At 58.9% G+C, this 22,545-nt stretch overlaps 1 protein-coding gene across 4 annotated transcripts in view; it reads right to left on the bottom strand.

The window, feature by feature from the left end:
- Window positions 1-22,545, bottom strand: part of PTPRF (protein tyrosine phosphatase receptor type F) — an 86,040-nt gene that overhangs the window by 30,966 nt on the left and 32,529 nt on the right. For all 4 annotated transcript variants that reach the window (XM_021684250.1, XM_021684252.1, XM_021684251.1 and 1 more), the window contains exons 6-8: window positions 18,481-18,669; window positions 9,833-9,943; window positions 819-1,088 (exon numbers count right to left, since the gene is read on the bottom strand). In XM_021684250.1, the coding sequence (XP_021539925.1) occupies window positions 819-1,088; window positions 9,833-9,943; window positions 18,481-18,669 (570 nt within the window). The remainder of the gene's footprint in view (window positions 1-818; window positions 1,089-9,832; window positions 9,944-18,480; window positions 18,670-22,545) is intronic.

Below are 22,545 nucleotides of genomic sequence, written 5' to 3'. Positions count from 1 at the left end.
CAAAGAGAGCGGCAAGCAGGATGCTGAGCTGGGGCAAATCCACGAAGGCCTCACAGGGCTGAGACCTGGACAGTGAGAGGGCCAGCATGGCGAGGGCGCCGTGAAGGCCCGGCGGAACTGAGCTGAGCCAGTAGGGCCAGGCGAGGGAGTGAAGATCCCGGTCTTTACCCTAAAAGCAATGGGAAGTCACCAGAGAGCCGTTTCTCAAAACAGAGCGGTGAGATCCTGCCTGACATCTTCAAAAGATCGTCCTGGTTGCAGAACGGAGGATGGCTCTGAGCAGGGAGGAGTGCGCGTGCCTATCCCAGGCTCAGGCGGAGAGCCCACGTCCCCATGGCCATTCTTTCACCACATCCTTGCCAGGAGGCTGGTAAACCTGAGGGTCTGGTGCCATGTGTAGTGGCTAGGGGGCTGTGCTGAGGCATCAGACCCCCAAGGGTTCAAGTCCCTGCTCTGTCATTTACTCCCACATGACCCTGCACCTCCGTTTCCTCATCTATACAAGGGGGACGAGAATGTCTACCTCCCAGGGTAGACACAGACTGAACAAAGTGATCTGTGCTTGCCAGCACGGCATCTGCCCCCAGGACGTCAGTACCTGTTGGCTCTGATTATGAACACCAAGAATTACAGAAACCCCTCTCTCCACCACTGAGGGCCAGCAGGACCCCAGGGGGCACCCAGAAGAGGGCAATGACCCCTCAACCTCACCCACCCCCACAACAGCCACGCTCACCTGCTACGGGTGCTGGGACCTCCTGGCGCCCTCCACAACGGGGCAGGCCACAGGCCACGGCAGGCACGTGTGTGGCACTCACCTTTCACTGTGACCTGGGCTGTGGCCTCGATCATGCCTAGAGAGGAGATGGCCACGCAGGTGTAGTTGGCAGAGCGCACGACATTGCTGAGCTCCAGCACATTGCGGCCGACCGGCATCTCATCTTCCTTGGTGAGCTCCTCGGCCCCCATCATCCACTTCACGTAGGGCATGGGCGCGCCCACCGCAACACAAGTTAGGTTCACGCTGCCACCCGGCATCACCTCCTGGCTGCTGGGAGGGATGGAGAAACGAGGAGCCACACGGCGCACTGTGGGAGGAGGGAGAGAGACACTCACAGGCCGGGCAAGACACTCAAGAGGATGGAAGGGCAGGGGCCCCTCATCCAGCCCCTCTTGTCAGAGCCAAACCCACCTCGGAGACAGGTGGGGCGGAGTCCCTGGGCCCCAGCTTACCACCTCCCATCCTGCTTTTGGGCTAGGAGTAGCCCCCACGCTCAGAGACTGGAACACGAGAGATTCCACAACCAAGCTCCCATTTTACAGCCTAGGAAACTGAGGCCTAGGGAAGTCCTGCTGTCCGCCCAAGGTCACACAGGGACTCAGTGCAAGATTCAGGCCTCAGGTCTACACTGCGGGCCTCGTCGGGGCCACATTCCAGGTTGCCTTCCAGTGCTTGTCCCTACCTGCTCCTGCCCCTGCCCCCACCGTGGGTCTCCAGAGGGGCTAACTGGGGCACCAGTGGGAGAAGTCCAGGCACTGAAGGGTGGAGGACCTCAGAGCATGGCTGGGGCAGGGCAGAGGGGCAAGCCAGGAGTGACATGGCCACCTTCTCTGCAGTCACTGCCTCCACCTCCCCGCCATGATCCGAGGGAAGAGATGATCTCAGCCATGCTCCAGGCATAGCCTGGGAACCCAAGGGGAAGGGCCGCCCCTCAGAAGGGGCTGGGCAGGGGCAAGGGATCAGGGTGGGCCAGGGACGTGGTCCGCGGGCAGGATGGGCATGACGATGGCAGTAACATGATGAGGGCGCCGAACAAACGGCTTTCTGCGTCAATGAACAAGGGTATCAAGGGGGAGGGTGGCTGTGCCTGGCCATGACCTCCGACCTTGGGCTTCCCAGGCCAGAAGCTGTTCTGAGCTTCCCAGGCCAACGTGCAGCCTGGAACCCCCCAAAGTTGCAAGCTTGGCACAAACATTCAGAACATGCAGAGGGAGGGCAGTCAGGCAAGACCTAGCCGTGGGCAGGCATGCTTGGCGTGCTGACGGGTCATGCAGCTGGTGGGCCGAGGCTGAGGTGTGTCCTTCACAGGCACCCTACAGACAGGGCTGGAGAGGTCAGGCAGCGAGGCTACGTGACCAAAAGGCACCACTGAGAGTGTGTGTGGGTCTCCGAGGACCCATGCTGGGGAGCCTGGCATGCAGAGGACCCGAGCCGTCACATCAGGGGCCCCTCCACTAGAGGTTCCAGGCTCTGCTGCTCGGATAGCCTCAGACCACAGAATCGGAGCCGGAAATACCTACAGAAACCGCCCGGTCCGACTCTGACCTCGCTGCACTGGGGTCAGGCTGTGGCCCAGAGACTAGATATCCAACGAATCACCAGGTCCTGTTAACGGATGGCCCAAGGTGTCTTTCAAACCCGCTAATTTCTTTTCAAACCCAGAGACTACTGCCCCCGCCAGAGCCTCAGCCACCTCCCTCTCTCTTGGCACCGCTGTATTAGCAGCTCTCTTCCAGAACTGGCCCTCCACCAACAGCTAGTACAAGTCTGTTCACATCACCTCTCTGTTAAAAACCCCTGCATGGTTCCCTCAGTGATTCCTCAGGCCACACGACTGGACCCCACCTCACTACGCCCCTGCCTCAACTGTCCACACTGCCTCAGTCCAAGGCCTCCGGACAGAACCCCCAAGCAAGCCATGTGTGACTGACATCGTGAGCTGAGTCCCCTCTGTGCCCCCAGGCCCACTGGGGTCTCAGTGTGTCTCGTGGACATCTAGTGTTCTACCTTACAGAACCGGCCTCCTCCTTTTCTTTAGGTGAACCACCTCTTCCCTCTGTCCTTGCTATGTGGGCCATGTGACCCAGATCTGGCCAACAAGATACAGCCTTTAGACTTTTGCAAAAACCATTAGAACAACAACTTTCTCTCTGTACTGCAGTGCCCAACTTTAAAGGAACTGAGGACCACCTTTCATAACACATGGGAGAACACGCTGGAGAACACAGAAGTCAACTGTAGAGAGCAGAGCTAAGAGACAAATACAAAAGCTTGATCAAACTGTTTAAATATCTGGATCCAGCCCTCCCTGACACCAAATCTACTTCTACATATTTTAGTTTGATAAGACAAGAATCTCCTTGTTCTGCTTAAGCTGATTAAGTAGGTTTCTGTCACTTGTCCCAAAGCTGGGAGTCCCCACGGAATGACGACAGCATGTCATCGGCAGAGACTACTGCATGGCAGACAATAGGTGGATCCTGGGCATGGCTGGCGGGGGGGACCCACGACAAAGAGCACCCTTTGAGCACTCCCTCAAATGGCACAAGAGTGAGACCAGGAGGCATGGCCATTAGCATCACCCAGCCTTGTGCTGCGGGCCCTCCCCGAGCTCTGGAGAGGGGCCTGGGGGGCGGGCCGTGGGAGGAGAGGCCTAGGCAGGCAGGTCCGTCTGCTGACCAGGCCCAGGCCTGCTGACGAAGGGAGGGGTCCAGCACGGCCCTGGTTGGAGCAGGAAGGCACAGGGGCACAGTCTTAACTGATCAGGTCTTTATTCTCAGCTAGGGGTGGCCCATCTGCTCTCTGTTCACAGGCATCAGAACAAGCTCGGGAAGGGAAACCACTCTTGAGCTCCTACTCAAGGTTAGGAAGGTTCCCTTGCTATAGATCCCATCACCTCCAGACTGCAGACAAGGGGACGGACTTAAGACTCGAAACTTTTAAGTGACATGCCCAAGTTACGTATTATCAGGAGGTCGTCAGTGTGATGAAAAGCTCACACCCTTTTGAGGTCTGGCTGATAGGTAGATAGGCTGATAGGCATGATCTCCCACAGCTCAGGCTCATCCTCCCTGCAGTGTGAGTGAGGTTAGGGTATGTCTATGGAGGGAGGGTGGGGGCAAGAAAGGTAAGACACAACCTCCAAGGATCCCGAGAGCCAGTGGGGCCCTGCGTCCTGGACCTGCCTGGACAGTCACCCCCATCCTGATGGCCGGGCGTGGCTGGTGCCTCCCCAGCAGTCCTGCCGCCACTCCTCCCGCTGTCCCAGACACGAGGCCTCCAAAAGGGGCAAGACTCGCCCTGGACCCGGTCTATTGACAGAAGCAGCAGCAGGGAAGAAAAAACCAGAGCCAGGAAAAACGCACTCAGGGTCTAATCTTGGGCTCCAACAATGCCAGTCTATTACTGTTCCCCGTGCATCCTTGCTGCTGACATTTTATAGACAATTTCCAGAACAGGGCTCTGCCATTTCTGGATTATATTTCAACTGTAACTTTTAAGTCTAATTATTTGCACTGACAAGCCCGTATAATAGGGCGGTGTGGTGCCCGAAGGCATCGGCATTCAGTGGAGTGACAGCCTAATTGCAGGGGGAGGGTGGCCCCGCAATCTGCATTCACTTGCAGGAATTTCTCTGATGAAAATAACACAACATTAAGGAGGGGATAAGGGGCAGGATCCACTGTATCAAGATAAAATAACTCTTTAATAAATAACCTTGTGGCTGCCGCAGAGCAGTAATTAAATGCCGGCGCGCTCGGCACACAGTTTTAAGTAAAGCTGGAAAAATGTAAGATGTAATTATCAGCGCCAAACAAATTACCAGCCCGGCAAATCCCCCTGGAATATTTAGAAACTCATTTCTGCCTTCCCGTTAAATATTTGTGCACGTGCTTTATTTTTGGTGGGACCACAGAGGGGGAGAAAGGGAAGGGACCAGGGACCAGGGCGGTGCGGGGACAGCGAGGATGGGGAGGTGGCTGAGGGCTGGGCTGTCTCTGCTGATGACTGCTTTCTGAACGCCCCGGCAGATCCGCCCGGTCAGCGAAATGGTGTAACCTAAATGCCCCAGAGCTCAGGAGTGCATATGGATGGATGCTCAGGGCTGATATCTGAGCTGAGGCTGCAGCCCTCCTCCCAACTGGCTCCCTTCTCCCTCCCTTCTCCCAACTGGCTCCAGGCTACGGAGATACAATGCAGAGGGGAGCAGGTGGCCCAAGTCTGCTCCCTGGGGCTGAGCCCAAAGCCCAGCGGACAAGTGAGTCTCCTCTGACCACTCAGACCATGTGACACAAGAATGACCGTTAGCCCCTGCTGCCAGCCCCAAGACTAGGGGTAGCGGTCTGGCCCTGAGGGTGGGGCTGAGAACCGAGTCCCACATGAGAATGCTCTGGAGCAGGCTAGAGTAGGGTCTCCGGGGAGCCCTTCCCAACCTGTGGCCGGGCTGGGGCCTCCTCTGGGCTCCCATGTGGGCCTCACTAAGTTGCAGTCAACTGTCCAGTCTGGTGGGAGCTCCCCGAATGTGAACGCTCAGCACCCAGCACAGGCCTGAGGAAACGGAAGCGGGCTCGGGGGGCCTGGGCAGAGGGGCCTGGGGCAGGTGGGAAGATCTTCATTTGGCTCTGGTCAGGGAGGGAAGAGACAAGAGTGTAGATTTCCTCCATGCCTAAGATGATGCCGGCCACCTGTGCCATGGACACCAAGCTTCGTGAGGCAGATTGGGGCTGGCCGCCCCACTGAGCTTGGTGGGGACCTCAAGGTCAGGGCAGACCTGTGGGACTTATGTCCTGTGCTGTAGGACCTTGAGGTGTGAGCTCATGCTAGATTAGCCTTTTCCCTGGGTCTTCCCAGTGGCTGCAGCTGAGCCGGGGCAAAGGTGGAGTTTAGGGGATGAGGTTGTGGAAGGAAGGCCCCACAGGCACGCGTGAGGCACTACAGCTCTCACAGCTCCCCCGACCACTCCCGAGCCCCACCTGGAACAGACAGCTGGCCCGGCCCAGGCATAAGGGCGGGGCACAGTGTCCCGGCATGCATCATGCCTGCTTGACCGCCCCGGCAGGGGGGGCCCAGCTAAGGGGACATGCAGACACGTGGCACATCAGGGACCCAAGCAGCAGAAGCATGCAGGGCAGGGGGCCTGCCCACCCACCCCTAGTCCTGCCGGCCTGCGGGCCCAAACAACGCAGAGCAGAGCCCGACCGGCGGGCAGGCCTGGCTGGAGCGAGCCCGAGGGAGCTGACTGAGCCCGCTGGTCCCTACTGACGGGAGCATCCCATCGACGGGTGAACTGTAGATGGATAAGAAGTGAAAAGGACCAACCTTCTCGCTGATCTGAGAGATGAGAGTTTGGGTTGATGGCAGAGTGCGATGAGGATGAGGAGGGAATAAAAAAAAGACAAGGAGAAACACAGAGAGAGTAAAAACAGGCCAACCTTCATCTGCCCACACAGCATGGACACGAGACAAGACTCTTGTGCCCCACGCACACGCACGTGCACGCAGGTGCGCACGGACCACGCTGCTCACGAAAGACTTAGGACTCATGGAGGACACGGTGGACAGGGCTGGGTCCCATTGGCAGGTGCCGGGATACCAAGGGCGGGACAGGGAGGGGTGGAAGGGGAGCACAGGCGGGCCCCCATGCCTCACGCACACCCCACGACTCGACAGACCCAGTGAGCTGGGCTTTGGGGTCGGCCCCCGCACCCACCAGCCCACAAACCCACCAAGGCACACGGGCCACTAGATTCCCACCACCTTGAGGAAGCCCCACACTGCACTGCCCCAGTGTGAGGAGCTGGTCTGGGCACCTACGGGGAGAAAGGCTGTGGAAACACCGCCCCATTTAGAGACAGCTGTGGCCAGCAGCCAGTTCCCTGCAGAGAAGGGACGGTTGGGGGCAGTTAGGGCACGGCCACGCCCTGGCCCCCGGCAGCTCCGCGTCCTGAAAGCTGGAGGAAAGAGACGCTGTGGAGGGAAGGAGAGGGTGAGTCACTCAGAGAGGGAGACAGATGGTGACACAGGCCGGTCCACCCAGCCTGCCTGGGCCTGCTGGACTGCAGGTGCAGCTGCGGGCAACTGAGCCAAGGCAGATGTGAACGGAAGACGCATCCCCCAACAGCTATCCTGACAGCAACAGTGGTCACCGGCCACTAAGCGCTTCCCGTGTGCCCGCCACTGTGCTGGGGGCTTCCCACGCACTGTCCCGTTACATGCGGCAGGTGCAGGGGCTCAGAGAGACAGCGGGGCCCTCAGAGTCCGGGGGACAGAGGAAGGATGTGAGAAACTGAAGACAAATCCAAGGAGGAGATGTGACCTTGAGCCCAGTGGACACAGCGGGAGAAGAAGGGGATGGAGGGAGATGAACACTGGCAGGAGGCTGTCCATCTAGAGCAGTGGTTCCCAGTGTGGGGGGTGGGGAGAGACCCCCCCAGGTGACACCGGGCAAGGTCTGGAGATGTTGTGGGTCCTCATGACTAGGGGTGCTGCTGGCATCTAGGGGGCCAGAGCCCCACATAACTTGAGAGTCATCTGGCCCCAAGTGTCAACATGCTGAGGCTGAGAAACCTGGGCTGGAGGCCACAGGGGCCCCGATGTTGAGGCTCCTGGCAGCTGGAGCCCAGTGGCCTGGAGGGGAACAGGTGCCTGCTCTGGAAGGGGGTCTCACAGCCGCTCTGTGGCGCTGGGGGATGTCTCCACGGGTGGCCCACTCACAAGCAGGCTTCAGGATAGAGCTGGTGGCCAGCTCGGGAGAGGCTGTCTCAGAGGAGCTGGGGCTGATGGGCCCTCAGTACCGCTGGGGACAGAACACGCGGGTTTTGCCAGGCCTGAGATTAAAAGCTTTTGCCACACCAGAAGCAAAAGTCCTAGGAATTGGCTTTCTAGATGTCGCCAAGTCTCCTTAGTAGGGTGTGTCCTGGGGCTACAGGGCAAATCGCTCTTGACAAAACAGGGCAGGTACAGGTGCAGGTGGGGCCTGGCTACTGGGCGGGTCTCGGGCACAGAGATAGGACTGGCCCGTGGGCATCAGGAACACGTGTGTGAGAGAGGGAAAGGCAAGCAAAGCCGCGCTGGGACAGCCTGCCTTAGGGTCCCTGGCAAGTGGGGCTAGAATTAAAGAAGCCCCCACACTCGCTGCCCAAAAGGCCTGTGGGTGTGGGTCGGAAAGGTGATTTAGGAAGGCTTGGTGGGAGTGGAGAATGGGCCATGTCGGGACCCTGCCTGAGCCCACCACGTGGGGCTGGAGGTAAGAGCTCCCTGGTCAGTGCCTGAGCTGTGGCGGCTAAGCTCAGCTCATCTCCAGAGAGACCCCCCGCCTCGCCTCAGGGCTGAGGCCAGTGTGAGGGTGACTTCAGAGAATACTACCCAGCCAAGATAATAATGCAGGGTCCATCACCTATGTCTGGACCTTCTCCTGCAGCTCTGGCCCAGGAAGTGTGCCCATTAGACCATGCCCATGCAGCTTGCTTGGGTTTCTCAGCGGCTCTGCTGGGCCGCTCCTCTCCCTGGTGCAGCCGCATACGGCAAAAGGCTTTCTTGGGACCTCCACTCTTTGGCCCTGTGATCTTTTGGAAGAAGTGTTCAGTCAGGACCGCATAATGGTCCGGGTGGAAGGAGGCAGGTCTTTGAGTAGGGCTGTTCCAGCGGCTCCTCCCTAGGAGGGGGACTCGTCAGAGCCCCGTGCGCCCATCAGAAGCTCTGCCTGGAGCAGCGTGGGGGAAGGCTGTGCACTTCACAGCTCCCCTCATCTCGGCCATCCAGGTGGCTCTCAGGCTCCTGGCCTCTCTGTTCTCATGCTGTTCCGTAAGACAGGCCCTGGGGCCACTGAGGCAAGCACTTGGTGGGCAGGACACCTGACAAGGGGGCCAGTGGGGACCTCCCACCCCACACCCCCAACTCCAATGAAGTGTCATCCATGGTCTCTGAGACACAATCTGCCCGTCACCCGATGGGCTGGCAGCCTTGGCCTCTTGGGAACCTTTGCCCCGATATGGAGCAGCTCCTCAGTAACTACATGGTTGATGGCTTAATTCTCTGTGCCTTGTCTGACCATGTGGCTGGCCCTAAAGAGTGGGACAGGCCGCTGACACTGCCTGGGCGGACAGGCAGACGACCCCCTGGAGAAGCTACACTCAGCACTTAGCGTGATGAAGTCATCGCTGCAAGGAAGCCGTGTCCACTTTCCTTTTCAAATCCCCCGAGTGGAGATAGTTTCACTTGTAACGATGCCCGTCTGTGGAGGAGGGCTAAGTGAGGGGGTGTGGGGGTAGGAGGGGCTCCTAGGGCCCCTCCTGGGCACTGTGCATGTTCTCAGGAAGGAGCAGGTGGCCAGCTTTGGTCACCCCTGGGCTGTGAGCCTAGCAGACACTGGACACTCCAAATCAGTCCCCAGGCCCTCTCTGCTGGGTCCCTGGACTTGTGAAGATGCACGGTCCACCAAGTCTCAGCAAGGAACACCTGAAACACAGTAGGTAAGCTCACCTACAGGGGCTCACAGCTGCCTCAGACTGACCTTCTCTACAAGGGTCCTGACTGGTGACAAAGCACAGCTAGCTCCTCCTCCAGGAAGGCCCTGGGCAGACCTGGCCAGAGGGCAGGCTCACCTGGCCTGGAGCCCTCCCTGCTGGGGCGGGCAGGACAGACTCGAGGACTACCAGGGACGTATGCCCGCGTTTACACCCAAATGAGTGTGCCTGCTTGTGCGCACGTACGCACACATACACGCACACAGTGAAAAGTCTGCTTGGAAGGCTCTAGACTCCCGTGGGGCTCTGGGCACATGTGGCAGGACCTACAAGAGATACAAATGCTCCCAAGAGTGGCTGCGTCCCAAAGAGCCTGCAGGGAAGGAAGGCAAAGTGGCGGCGGACACCGGGAGTCTGCCCAGTGGGAGCTGCTGCGGTTGTTCTTGCTGCGGCAGAAAGAGGCAGGGAAAGGAGAACCTGGGCCGAGGGCAGCCCCCACTGCCCACACCAAGGGCTCCAGACAGCGTGCCCAGCAGGGCCAGTTCAGCTCCGTGGAGACAGGGCTAGGCACTGCCCACATCCTTACCTCGCACATACAGGTTGGCGGGGGCCGAGTAGCGAGTGCCTGCAGAGTTGGTCGCCACACACTCGTACTTGCCTTGGTCCGACTCCTCGCTGCTCTCAATCTGTAAGGCACCTGCGGGGACATAGCGACAGTCAGGCCTGGATCGTGGGGAGGAGTCTTGATGGCATTTGGGTTTGTGTTGACCAGATGTTGAAGATATCGGGGCCACACCTGGGCACCAGTGTTGCCTCCAGGAAGCTCTCCCTGATGAGCCCCCTGGCCTCGTGGCTGGAAGCAAGCGTTGTACTCTGCAGCACAATCCCGCTTGTCTTAACCCTGCAGCCTAGCAGAGCTTGCCGGCTGGGCCGCGGGCTCCATCCCATCCCCCAGCTCCATGGAGTGCCCAGTCCTGGACTCCAATCCTGGAGCCCATTTGCCAGTGAGCATGCCCATGAGTGCTCCCAGACCTACCAGCCCTGCCAGGCCACGTGGAACCAGGCGTGGGTGGGAGCAGCCTGGATCCCTGCTGGCCTGGGAGTTAGCTGCAAGCATGCAGTGGCCCTCATCGGGCAAGCGCCTGGGAGTCTGCCGCCCACCAGAACTCCACAGGAAGGAAGGGGTTTGCTCTGGGGGCCTGGTGCCTGGCAGCCTCTGCTCACAGCACCCATCCTCTCCTCCCACCCGGCCCCCACCCCGCCGGCCCCACCCATTCCGGCTCCTCTCCTCAGCCTGGTCCCGCTAAAGTGCTTCGACCCACCGCGGCTGCTGCATAATTCAGGAGGCTAATGGAGGCTGTAGCTCCCACTCGGGCCAGTGCCTGGAGGGGCTGCTCCGGCCGCAGACGGACAGACAGGAGCCAGGACTGGGGGGGAGGCAGCTGAAAAGGACCCTCACAGAGGCCCAGTTCTGGCAGGTCCAGGTAGGGGAGTCCAAGGCAGCAGGAGGTGGGGGGTGAAACCACTCAACGTGGCCACCCCCCAGCTCTGGCAATAAACACTTGAAAACACCGTTCTTGAGAGCACCCCAGGCAAGCCATCTGTGACAGTAACACCCCGAGCCACAGGCAACACCCCCTCCCTGGAACAAGCCGACAGACAATCAAACCCACACAGGACAGTCCAATGGACACTTAATAACCCCACAGCACACGGCCTGACAGAAAACCGCCACCTGCACAGAACAGCCCCTTCCCAGGCCTCAGGCTGGCTGACGGTCACCACACCCACAAAAGACATAGACAGAACCTGCCGAACCCCACCTGAGCGGCCTGGATAAGAGCCACAGGAGGAGTTCCAGGTCACACTCTCATGGCCCAGGCCCCAGGGGAGGACCACCATGGGTCCCAGCTGCAGCCCCTTCACTGCCTGACACCCCTCTTCCATACCCAGACCCAGGGCAGCAGGAGGGGCCCTGAACACGCTGGGGGCTGGAAGTGGGAGAAGCACCTGCCAAGGCTTAACCCTGATGCAGGACAAAGGGCTGGCCTGCTCCATGGTCCTGCCTTCAGCCCTCCCCACTGGACATCAGGGAGCAATGCCAAATACCCATCTCCTGCAAGAACAGCCCTGATGGGCACCCAACAGGTCATGTGTATGGGATGGATGGATGCTGTTACAGAAAATATTCCTTCAAGCAGGTGGGGTCAGGCTCCCGGCTGGGGGCGGGGGGTGCTGCACTAGGTCAGCTCAGCTGGGGAGGGAGGGGAGACCTGGTGGCTGGTGCCAACGGCAGGGACAAGAAGTAGTGGCTGGGTGAGACCCCTGCCAGGGGAGGAGGTTCCCTTGTACGGAGAGCTAGACCTGGCCAGGGACCCAACACAGCCCCTGAACCTGGATGCACACAGAAACCCCATCTGGAACCAACACCAAGACCCAGTGGCAGGGGCATCAAGAGCTAGTGCAGGCGGACAGGATGGGGGGGGGGGTCTGGAGGGCGAGTCTTGGCCTCGGAAGGTAGCGGACCAGATGCCCCACAGGGAAGCAGTGGCTTCTCTCAGCCCTGGCTTCTGACCTGAGACCACCCTGGTCCTGGAACGAGGATCTAGATGTGCCCAAGGACGCTGAGGGAGGTGTGAAGAAATGATGTGAATACAATCAGTCCAGAAGCAACCATTTTCCAGTGGGCCTGCTCCAAGCCAGACACGGCCCAGACCCCCGTCCCTTCCTCTAAACCTCATGAGTCGTGAGGTGGGCCCTGGCCCCGATTTAAAGAGCAGGAAGCAGACTTCTGCGAGGTGGATCGCCTCTCTGAAGGCCACCCAGGTGAGTCAAACTTGCACCCGGATCTTTGAGTCCAGAATGTGATTTCTGAAGCCCAAGCCAGGCCACAGGGCTCTGGGGCACGAAAGCAGCCAGGCTCGGCAGGTCCCCATGTCACTGCAGCACCTAAAGTCTTCCCTGGGTGCTCTTCCTCGCATGTACTGGGCTACGGGGATTTACAGGATGGTCCTCACCCTGCTCTAGGGCCAGGATGTTAAGGGAAGTCAAGCAATCACTGAGGGACCCAAGAAAAAAGGAGCTTCTGAGGAGGAAAGGCGAGGCCTGGTCATGCTGCCCCACCTCCTGGGAAGACTCTCCACATCTGTGGCCAGGCTTGGGGCTCAGCACTCGGCTTCCCTGTGGGAGCTGACAGGCTCCCTTCTGTGGGATTGGCCTGGAAGGCCCGGGACGTAGGGCTTGCCATCCCCACGGCAGGGCTCAGCTGAGTATTTCTACAGTCCAGACTTGCAATGGATGAGTCCACAGGAGGGAATGACCGAGAGTGAAGGTGTGTGGTGGCCGGTGGTGCTGAGGGGACCGGAGCTGGAGATGAGGAGGCTGGAGAGGTCAGGATGGGGATGGGGGAGGTGACGGACTGGACGGGATGGAGTGGTGGTGACGGCAGTGGCGTGTGGCGTGGCGAGATGCACGGACAGCATTCTTACCTCTGATTGGTGAACCACCTGGCGAGGTAATTTGAATGCAAATAAGATCAGAGAGAAGCATTAGTACAAAAGGAAGGAAAGCCACAAAAAGCCAAATCAGATAAAATAAAACATGAGAAAGGGCCTTAAATACACGGAGAAATCAAGGCCTGAGTTAGGCCGACGCAGGTGATAAGTGCACAAGGGCCAGGCTGAGCCAGGCCGAGCGTGGGTGAAGCGGGGTCCCCCAGGTCAAAGGCACTGTTCTGAGGCGGGCAGGGGTGGGGATTGGGGCTGGGGTCATGGGGCCGGAGGTGATGGGAATCAGGAAGGTAGAGTCGGGGCTCCTGCAGACCCAGCTGGCTGAAGCCAATGAGGAGAAAGTCAATAAAAGAGGGAGCAACCCCACTCCTTAGGGGCACCCAAATGTCCCAGGTGGGCAAGATTTCAAAACAAAGCACTTACCAAAACCAACCAAGGAGGTTAAGCACACAGAAAGGGCTAAAGGGAGGGCTTGCCGTAGGCCACCACCAGGCCAGGTCTCCCTCATGCAGACACACCAGCCCAGCCCTGCCGTGGGACTTGGGGTGAGCTTACAACCCAGTGGCGGATGCCCTGTAGAGCCCACTCAACCCAGATAAAAAGTGAATGACCTTTGAGCTTCCCCACAACCAGACTGGCAAGAGCCAGAAGCCAAGGCCTCCCCCTTGCCTGTTCAGTGCTTCAAGCCCAGAGGGCCAGACGCATACTCTCCAAATGCCCCATGCAGGGCTGCTATGAGGTCTGAACAGCGGCCTCCTCTGAGGCTGTGCTCAAGCCCCATCTACTACAGCCTCATCCAGAAAAGTGAGGAGCCCGTGGGTGGGCCTGGGCCCAATGCTGTCCACCCTGCCCCTCTCCCCACTCTGCCCATTGCTGGGGAGGGAAGTGTGCCAAGGGACAAACACTGATCACTCTCTCATTGAACTTGATGACACCTGCCTAGGAGGAAGTACCCATGTCCACATAGGAATGATGAAACAAACTGAGGAATAGTAAGTGGCTTCCCCAAACCCAAGGTCACGTGGCCTATAAGTGCCGTGGCAGGAACTAACCAGGCCTGCTGCACAGGCTTCCCACCGGATTAGGCTGCCTCCTGTAGACACAGAGGCTGGAGGGGGGGCAAAGGCAGTTGCTGGGAGCTGGGCTGGGTGTGGAGGGGCTGCAGAGAGTCTGGGAAGAACCATCATCACAGTGATCCCCCAGGCATGGTCCTGGGACTGTGAGTGTCCCCGAGACCCTTTCAGAAGGTCCACAAGGTGAAAACTATTTTCACGACACTAAGAAGTTATTTGCCTTTTCCACTCTTGCTCTCTCATGAATATACAGTGGAGTTTTCCAGGAGCTCCGTGAAGTGTGATATTGCAATAGACCAAATGCAGAAGCAGACAAGAGAATCCAGCGGTCTTCTATCAAGCCCCCAATTAAAGAGATTTGTGAAAATGTAAAACAATGCCACTCTTCTCACGAAATGTTTTTGTTTTAGAATACAATTATTTTTCATTAAAAAAAACTTATTTAACATGTAATAGGTTTTTAAATTATTTTAACATTTAAATATTTAAAACCTTTTCTTAACACCTAATATGGTAAATTTTGATGGATAAAACCTACACAAACAAAAGCTCTCTGAGGTCCTCTAATATTTACAATCAGAGGTCCTGGAACCAAAAAGTCAACAACCGCTGATCTACTTCTACAGGGTAGGCCCGGCCTGGGAGGGGGTGGCAGTGTAAACGGTCCAGGCTTCTGGCCTCTGCTCTCCCAGAACCTAACCTGCTGTGTGACAAGTCTCTGGACCTCTCAGAAGAGTCATTTCTCCACCAAACTGAAAGAAGAATTTGCGTTACCATTTTACAGGGTGGGCGTGGGAGACTGGACGGCCCCAGGAGTCAGCGCTCTCCTGAGAGGTGCCAGTGTGCTCAGGCCAAAGGAAAATAAATCATGACCCTGCAGACCCAGTGGAGGGGTGGGGCGAGTGGGGGGACAGGCTCTGCCGGTCAGAGCTGGGCCAGCCAGCAGGGTAGGGGACAGCAGCCCTCAGGCCCACCCTGGAGTCTGCTCTGCGCCTGGCTCTGGGTCCCATCTGCCAGGGCCAGTGGGCCCTCTCCCGCAGCCAGATGCTGCCATCTCTGCTCAGGCCCTGTAGTCTCAGCTCAGGTGTCAGAGGATGTGCAAGGAGACTGTGCTCCGGGTGAGCACGTGGATGTGGTGGATCAGGTTGTCCTCAACGGTGATGGGATGGCGGCGTGCACATTCAGGCCAAGGGGACGAGCGGAGCAAGGGAGGTCTCCTCGGCGCCCTGTCCAGGCTTGGCAGAGCGTGTGGGCCACCAGCTCCTTTCAGGACCCGGAAGTGGCTCTGAGCCCCACTTGGAGATCAGCCTCTGCTTGCTGCCCCAGTGACACCGTCTGCTCCTGACTTGATTTCCGCTCTCCCTGAGTTTGTCTCCGTTCCTCCTACACCCACCCTGGGCTTCAAGTTCAAATTCCCAGGAGGCTCTTGTGGCAGCACATCACGTCACTTTAGTGAGGAAAACGCCTGTGGAGCAGAGCTCAGGCCCACACTAGCGGTGCCCCCACCCCAGCTCCTGTTCCGGGGGCCATGCCCCGTGCCACGGGCTGCAGCTCAGCCTGCAGGTGCCTCACAGGTTCTGGGGACGGCTCAGGGAGGGTGTGAGATCTGGAGAGGATGGGACTGCGGAATCTGCAGTGCTCACAGGGTCCAACCATTCCCCAGGCCCCAGGTTCGGCATTTGTGACGCCAGAAGGCCTCCGGTGACTGCACAGGGGAGCTCCCTGGCCCTGGATCGCCACGTGTGACCCCAGGGGACTCCCTTAATTCAGCTGTAAAGTGGGCATGATAATCACAGCCTGTCCTACTTCTCAGGGCTGCAGGAGAATCGAGTGCAACAAAAGGCAGGGAAATACTTTGTGATCCGTCGGCGATGCGTAAACTGTGAAGGTCCCTGTAACCAGCCGGGTACTTGGAGGCCTGATTCCCCTCCACGAAGGGAAGTCCCTGTCAAATGTGCGGGGACCAGCCCCAGCACCCTTTTACATGGTAATAGACAGGGCCAGCAGCTCCTGGAGTCAAGGGCCTGGCGCCAGGGCCAGGCAGGAACGGTGCGGGGAGACAGTCCTGTCTGTTACTACAGAGGCAGGATGATTAAGTCCCCTCAGGTGCCATCCCAGGAACTGGACCCTGGGTCCACAAGCCTCAGGTTACAGCTTCCACGTGGCAGCAAAGGTCAAACAAGGTCTTCCTTAGACCTAAGAAGCAGGGGGAATGGACATTTGTCTGCAGGGACAGGGCCTGAAGGTCTCGTTCACCAGATACCTGTGCTATAGCTGGGCTTGCGCTGGGAGGTGAGGGAAACCTTGCAGAGGGGAGCCAGACCCATGCCCTCCCTGCAAGGAGTGCCTAGCCTAAGTGAGCAGAGCTGGAGCCAGGCGGTAACAACACGGAGTGGGGTGTGTCTTGAAGGAGTAGGCCTTACTTAGGCACAGAAGGGAGAGGCTTCCTGATTTGGTGAATTAGAGCAGACGGCAAGGATGGGGTCAGGGTGGCTCCGTGCAAGTGAGGGGAGGCCAGAGCCCTCCCCCATATGCCAGGCAGCGAACTAAAGCTTCGACTGCTGTTGTCTCGCTTAATCCTTTTTAAAGGTGAGAGAACAGAAGCTCAAAGAAGTTAAAGAACTTCATGAGGCCACAGAGCTAGTAAGTGGTGTAGCTGAGACCCGAGGAGGTAAAGCTGGCGACCTGAGTTGGGAAGATCAGGAGGGTTCTGTGCGCCTCGTTCAGGAGCAGGTGCCTGGCCAGGTGGGCAGCTGGATTCCTGGGGAGAGCCTGGAGGCGGGGAGCGCAGGGCTTGGGGACTGGGATACAGCCAAGGCAGTGGAAGGACCAAGGGGGTCCAGCGTGAGAGCCGTGTGGGTGACAAAAGGACGTGATGCCTCCTTATTGGAGCAGGAGTCGGGGTGTGTCCCCGAGAGGTGGTCAGCGGGAGAAGGCCACGGCTGTTTGGGAAGGAAGTCACCACTCCCGGCAGGTCAGGGTGACACTCAGAAGGCTGCTAGATTTTTTTAGTCTAAAGCTCGGGCAAGCTGTGGGGTGTTGGGAGACAGAGCGAGGCGTGCGGGTGTGGAGCGGGTACCTGAAGCTACAGGAGGGGGTGAGCTGGCCTGGGGGGAAGGCCCGGTCCATGGAGCAAGTGCCGGGGACGGGGGCTCCTGGCTGGCCGAAGGAGCGGAGGATGAGGAGGCCTCAGGGAAGACAGGCGTGAGGGGAAAGCCAGGGAGGAGCAGCCGGCGAAGTAATGGGCAGTGAACGGGTGGCATGGGGCCTGGCACACAGGAAGCACTGCATAAATACTTGATGACCGAGCGCGCGAGACAGTGAGCCTTCCCAGAACTGCTGCCACAGACAGCCGGGGCCGTGCTGGGGCGGAGGCCAGGCCCGCGGGGAGGACCACCTGGCTGTTCGGGGAGCCTGCCTGGAGGGACTGTGGGGAAATGCAGAGGAGCCGAACCAGGCCGGCCGCTGGGCAGTGCTGGGCAGTGGCTGCAAATGCCGCCGGACCATTTCCTGCCTTGATTATGGCTGTTTTAATTAACTGCCTTACAGCTGCCTCCATCTTGTTGAGTTTTAATTAAATTAAATGAGCTCACACTTTGTAGGCTGTCTCAGGTGGCCATGGCTCGGGCCTGAATCCTGCCCCTGCTGGGCAGCTCATCTCTCCCTCCCCCCACACCGGGCGCTGCTGGGGCATCTCCCTGGTGGGAGGCAGTGGGGAGGGGCTGGCAACCCAGGGAGTGGCAGGGGCACCTCTAGGCCTGTAGGGCCCCAAAAGGGGCAGAGTCACGTCCTCCTTTGCAGTGCTGACCTCACAGCTGACAGGCAGCAGGGGCTCTGGCTGGTTCTGGCCATCTTGCCTGAGCCCACCACCCCGCAGCTAGCAGCAGAGTTTCTGGACCAAGGTCTCTCGGTCCAGGCTTTGCCGGAGGCAAATGCAGAATGCAGCTAAGCTGATGCTGAGCTGATGCTGAGCCTCCTTTCCCGCCTGCACCGTTCCCACAAAAACTGAATCAATTATCCTGGCGGGAGCCTCGGAGGCGGATCGATCAATGGGGCGACACCTCTTGCCTGGTCATGACGGCATCCTTGCTGCCAGGGCTCCGAGCTGGCTCGACTGAGATATCCAGAGGAGACAGGTAGCCCTGGTGGCCAAGGGATGGCAGCAAGTCCTCCTGGCTCTAAGCTCCTGAGGTTCAGCCTTTTGAAGCCTGATGACTCAGGCATCTTTGGCCTCTTTTCCTGGCTAAGCCCTGCTGTCTGGAGAAGTAACGAGGAGCATCATGTAGGCCAGACTCCAGGCAAGATGGAGGATGAACACCCACAGAGCACCTCTGCAGAGCCCAACGCCATGCCGGGCACACTACTCATGCTGCAAGGAGCCGGGCTGGACCGAAGTCTAGACTGTGTCGATCCCAGGAAGGGAAAAGAATCACTGACAACGAGCTCTTGCTGTCAAGCTCTCTTCCCTGGGCTGGGGGGGCCTGTACCAAGATCTGACCTGCCCACTGGACGCCCTCTGCTCAGCCCGGAGGGTCGGCGCCAGGCCGAGGCCTCCTGTGGCTCCCAGGCCCGAGAGGGAAGGCTGTGCTGGGTGCCAGGTGGACACCTTTCCTGAAGTCTGTGCGGCCCCTTGACCCTCGCCCTCTGCTCACCTGAACGGAGCTGCTTGATGCGACCATTGCTCGTGGCAGGGTCCACAGGGAGGAAGTCCTTGAACCAAGAGATCTCGGGGTCTGGATTCCCGCCTGCGGCGCACAGCATGGTGGCTGTGCGTGCCTTCTCCACCACCTTCAGCTGAGGCCCCATGTCGATGGAGGGGAACCCGGGGGGCAGCAGTTCCTCTGCAGACGAAAAACAGAAGTGAAAGTTAGGGCCAGCACTGCCTGCCCGCTAGAACCCTCCGCCAGGGGCAGTGGCTCCTGACTCCCCGGTTGGCTGGGACCCTCAAGGCCCCTTGTCTCCCAATTTCTGACTTCTGCTCCATGTGGGGAACCAGACTCCTGAGTCCCACTACCCAGGCCTGCCCTTTGCAGGGCCGCAGGGGGAGGGAGACAGTCGGCAGTGGAGCATCCCCTGCCCTGTCAGGGAGTTCCCAGGTCTGAGAAACAATGCCTCAGACTGGAGACGTCAGCACTTATCTCTCCGGGCCCTGGGAAAAACAAGGATTGATGCTCTGCTGGCCACAGCAGAAAGTGCTACACAGATGCTGGGCTGTGGGGCAGCCCACGGCTCATATGGCAGCACCCAGGGCCACAACTGAGCCCAAAGGCCCCCTGTGCTGTCTAGTCCCCATTCCCTTTTCTGCACATGCAGTGTCCCCTCCACTGTTTGCATTTGGCCCTTAGCTCCACAGCACAGCAGAACCCCACATCACAGCCTGGATTCTGGACCTGACTCTGGGTACCCCCTGCCCTACCAGTGACCACACCCCCACAACCCCTGGTCCTGACCCTGACCCATTCTCTACTCCAGTCTTGACCCTGACCCTCTTCCCTCACTCACTGGGGGCCACAGTCAGGCCTGGGGACCATGTTGGAGCATGAAAAAGCTCTATGATGACACCAAAATTTGATGAAGGGAGACAAAACTCCCTGGCTGCCCTTTCCCACCTTGCTGGGGGTTGGCAGTCACGCAAGTCAGTTCCATGGGAGCAACAGACATCAGCACACGCCCACTCCCACTGCACAGAGACTCCGGCACAGAGCCCGAGACTGGGGGAGCGAGGCTGGCCGCTCTGCACCCACGGAAGCACGAGGGTCTGGGAGCACAGGCTCTGGACTAGTGCAGGCGAGTGGGGCTTCTACCTCCACCACTAACTAGCTCTGTGACCTGTGCGTGCATTACTCATCCTCTCCATGCCTCCATTCACTGTAAACTGGGTTCCAGTGCCCACCTCGTAAAGCCATCGCGAGGACCACATCTAATGATGCACATGTGCTGGAGAGTGTGACAGAGAATCCGCACAAATGAGTATTAGCTGACATTACCATTATAATGAGCACTGGCTGAGCCACCAGGGCAGTCCGGTACCCGAGACTAGGGCCTGGGGCTAGTGGGGTCTGCCCACCAGGAGCAAACCACAGAGCGTGTTTGGGAACTCGGCAGAGCCTCTCCGTCAGTGTGGATGCTAGACACGCCCAGTGGAGGATGGGGAACACCGTCAGTCTTGCAGTGGGGGAGCAAGGCTCCGCGGTGGCAGAGACCAGGAGACAGCATCACCTGGATCTTCCTCCCTTGGGCCCAGCATAAGATGGGCGTGTGGGGACACTAGCTGAGGCTGGACTCCTGTACCAGGGAAAAGGCACATGGCACCCTCAGAGGCGATTCTAGAAAGTAAAGGCCGGCAGGGCTGATCCTCCCTATAGACTCTCAGAGACCCGGGGGGGACTGACTGGGGAGCCAGGCAGGAGAGGAAGCCAGAGGAGCCCCAACAGGCAGGGGCAAAACATCCCTCTACCTGCTGCCAGATCCCGGGAGGGCTCTGCCAAGGCTCTAGCTGCCGGGGGCATCCCAAAGGGACCGTGGCCCCACGAGGAGACGGGGTCTTGGGCTGGAGAGCGGTAGGACTCCGAGCACGGCCTTGCCTCCCCAGCCTCTCCCAGCAGCTGGCAGTACGCTTACTTCTCCACCGGCAGCCTTATAAATCCCAGATGTGAACCCAGCATCTCCTTGGCTGTAAATATGGTCCCAGTGTCCTGCCTTCCAGCTCTGTTTTTTATTTATTTTTAAAAAGATTTTATTTATTTATTTGACACAGAGAGAGGGAACACAAACAGGGAGAACAGGAGAGGGAGAAGCAGGTTTCCCACAGAGCAAGGAGCCCGACTTGGGGCTCGATCCCAGGACCCTGGGATCATGACCTGAGCCGAAGGCGGACACTTAACGCCTAAGCCACCCAGGTGCCCCACCAGCTCTGATTTTTAATAGGAAAATGTTAAACAGTGCCAAGGAAGCAGGACTTGGGGTATACCAAGCAGGAAGCAGCTTCCTTTGGGCCTGCTGCTACTTGCTTTAACAGGAAGGCCTAGGGCCCCCCTCCACCCTCTTTGCCCTCCTCAGCAGCTGGGGGACACTCAGGACAGTTAGAGCCACCCTGGTGAGCCAGGGTGATAGTCCTCAATCCCACCTGCTCAGCCCTGCTGAGCAATGAGGGGCGCAGGGGTGACACAGTCTGCCAGAGTCCCGGCCCAGGAGTCAGCTGGCCCCCATCTCCACCGGCAAGGTAGATCAAGGAGAAGGGAAGAAGTACAAACACCTGCGGCCCAGTGTCCCGGAATCTACTCTGAATTCCTAACACGGGGAAGGTCTTGGGGATTTACGCCAAATTAAGGACAATTAATTTTCCTCCCTCAATTATCGCGCCCTCAATCGCTCCGTCCTTGGCTCAGATCATGCCTCAGGCACTGCCGCCAGAGCCTAAAACCGGCATGTGTGAAGAGCTGTCCATAAAACAGCGGGACCCAAAAGCTGGTCCCTTGTGCCAACTAGGCTTCTAGGCAGAGCTCGGAAGGCTGCAGTCCTGCACCTCCAGCAGGGGAAGCGTGTCTCGCAGGAGGACTCCGGCCCCTCAGGAGTGACCTGCTGCCGTCTCTTCCTTCCCTGCTCCCCAGGTGGCCTCCAGTACATTCAAACGTAGCCAAGGTCAGCAGCTGCTTACTGATGTCCGTTGTGTGTCTGGCCAAGCTGGGCACTGGGCACGCTGGTGTAAACTGACCCATCCACGAGTCCGGCACATTTATCCCCTGCACACCCCCAGTACCCACAGGGGCCAGGACCACTATAGCCTCAACCACTGAGGCTACGGACCTGGGGAAATCCCTCAGTCTGACGTCACATGATCACTGCAAACCCATCAACAATCAGGAAAACCGAGGCCCAGATAGGAGGCATAGAAGGTTACGGTTACAGAGCATTTACTATGTTCCATGTAGAGAGTTAAAACGCTTTAAAAAATGATTTAATCTCATAAAAACCCTATGCGGTAGAGGAGTGACTGGGGGGGCTTAAAAACCGGCCAAGGTCACACAGCTAAATGAGAGGTGGGGCTGGGATGACCCCGGGGGGGTGGGCTCCCGGGAGGGGAGGGGTGCCCCTGGGGAACAGTGCCACCATCCTGCCCCATACCACACCCTCCACCCAGCTTCAGGGCTCAGCCGCTCCCCAGAAACCCCCTGCGCACAAGCGGCAGGACAAACCCGACTGTCCCCCACATGTGGCCACCCGAGGGCACACACCCACATCCCCACACCCCAATGTATGCTCATCGAGTCCCCCCCAAGCCTGTCCCGCGGGCTGCGGGTGGAAGGAAGGCCCCTCCCCCTCCAGGCCACCCGGTAACCACGGCAACGGCGGAGAGGCGGGCTCGCGGAGGAAGGCTGCGCGTGCCCGTGTCCCAGCGGGCGCGCATCTGCGATTGGTCCAAGCAGCTGCCGCCCCTCCGGCCCCCACCTGGGTGGAGCGGGCGCGCCCCCTCCCGGGACCCTGCTCCCCCATTCCAACTCCCCAACTCTCCGCTCCCCTCCCCCGCAACCGGGTAGATGGGGCTCCCCACACCTGCCTCATAGCCTCAGCCGGGCATTCGCAGTGTGTGCCTGCAGGGCGGAGGCCCCTCCATTCTCTGAGCAGGAGGTCCTTGGGGGAAAGAGAAGCCCATGAGGCCTCTAAGGGACTTTAGAGGTAGCCGGGAGCCCAAGTCTCTACAGCTGTGTGTGGATTCC

Source organism: Neomonachus schauinslandi, chromosome 4, assembly GCF_002201575.2.
Source record: "Neomonachus schauinslandi chromosome 4, ASM220157v2, whole genome shotgun sequence".
Taxonomy (NCBI): domain Eukaryota; kingdom Metazoa; phylum Chordata; class Mammalia; order Carnivora; family Phocidae; genus Neomonachus; species Neomonachus schauinslandi.
This window is presented reverse-complemented; position numbering and strand designations above follow the sequence as displayed.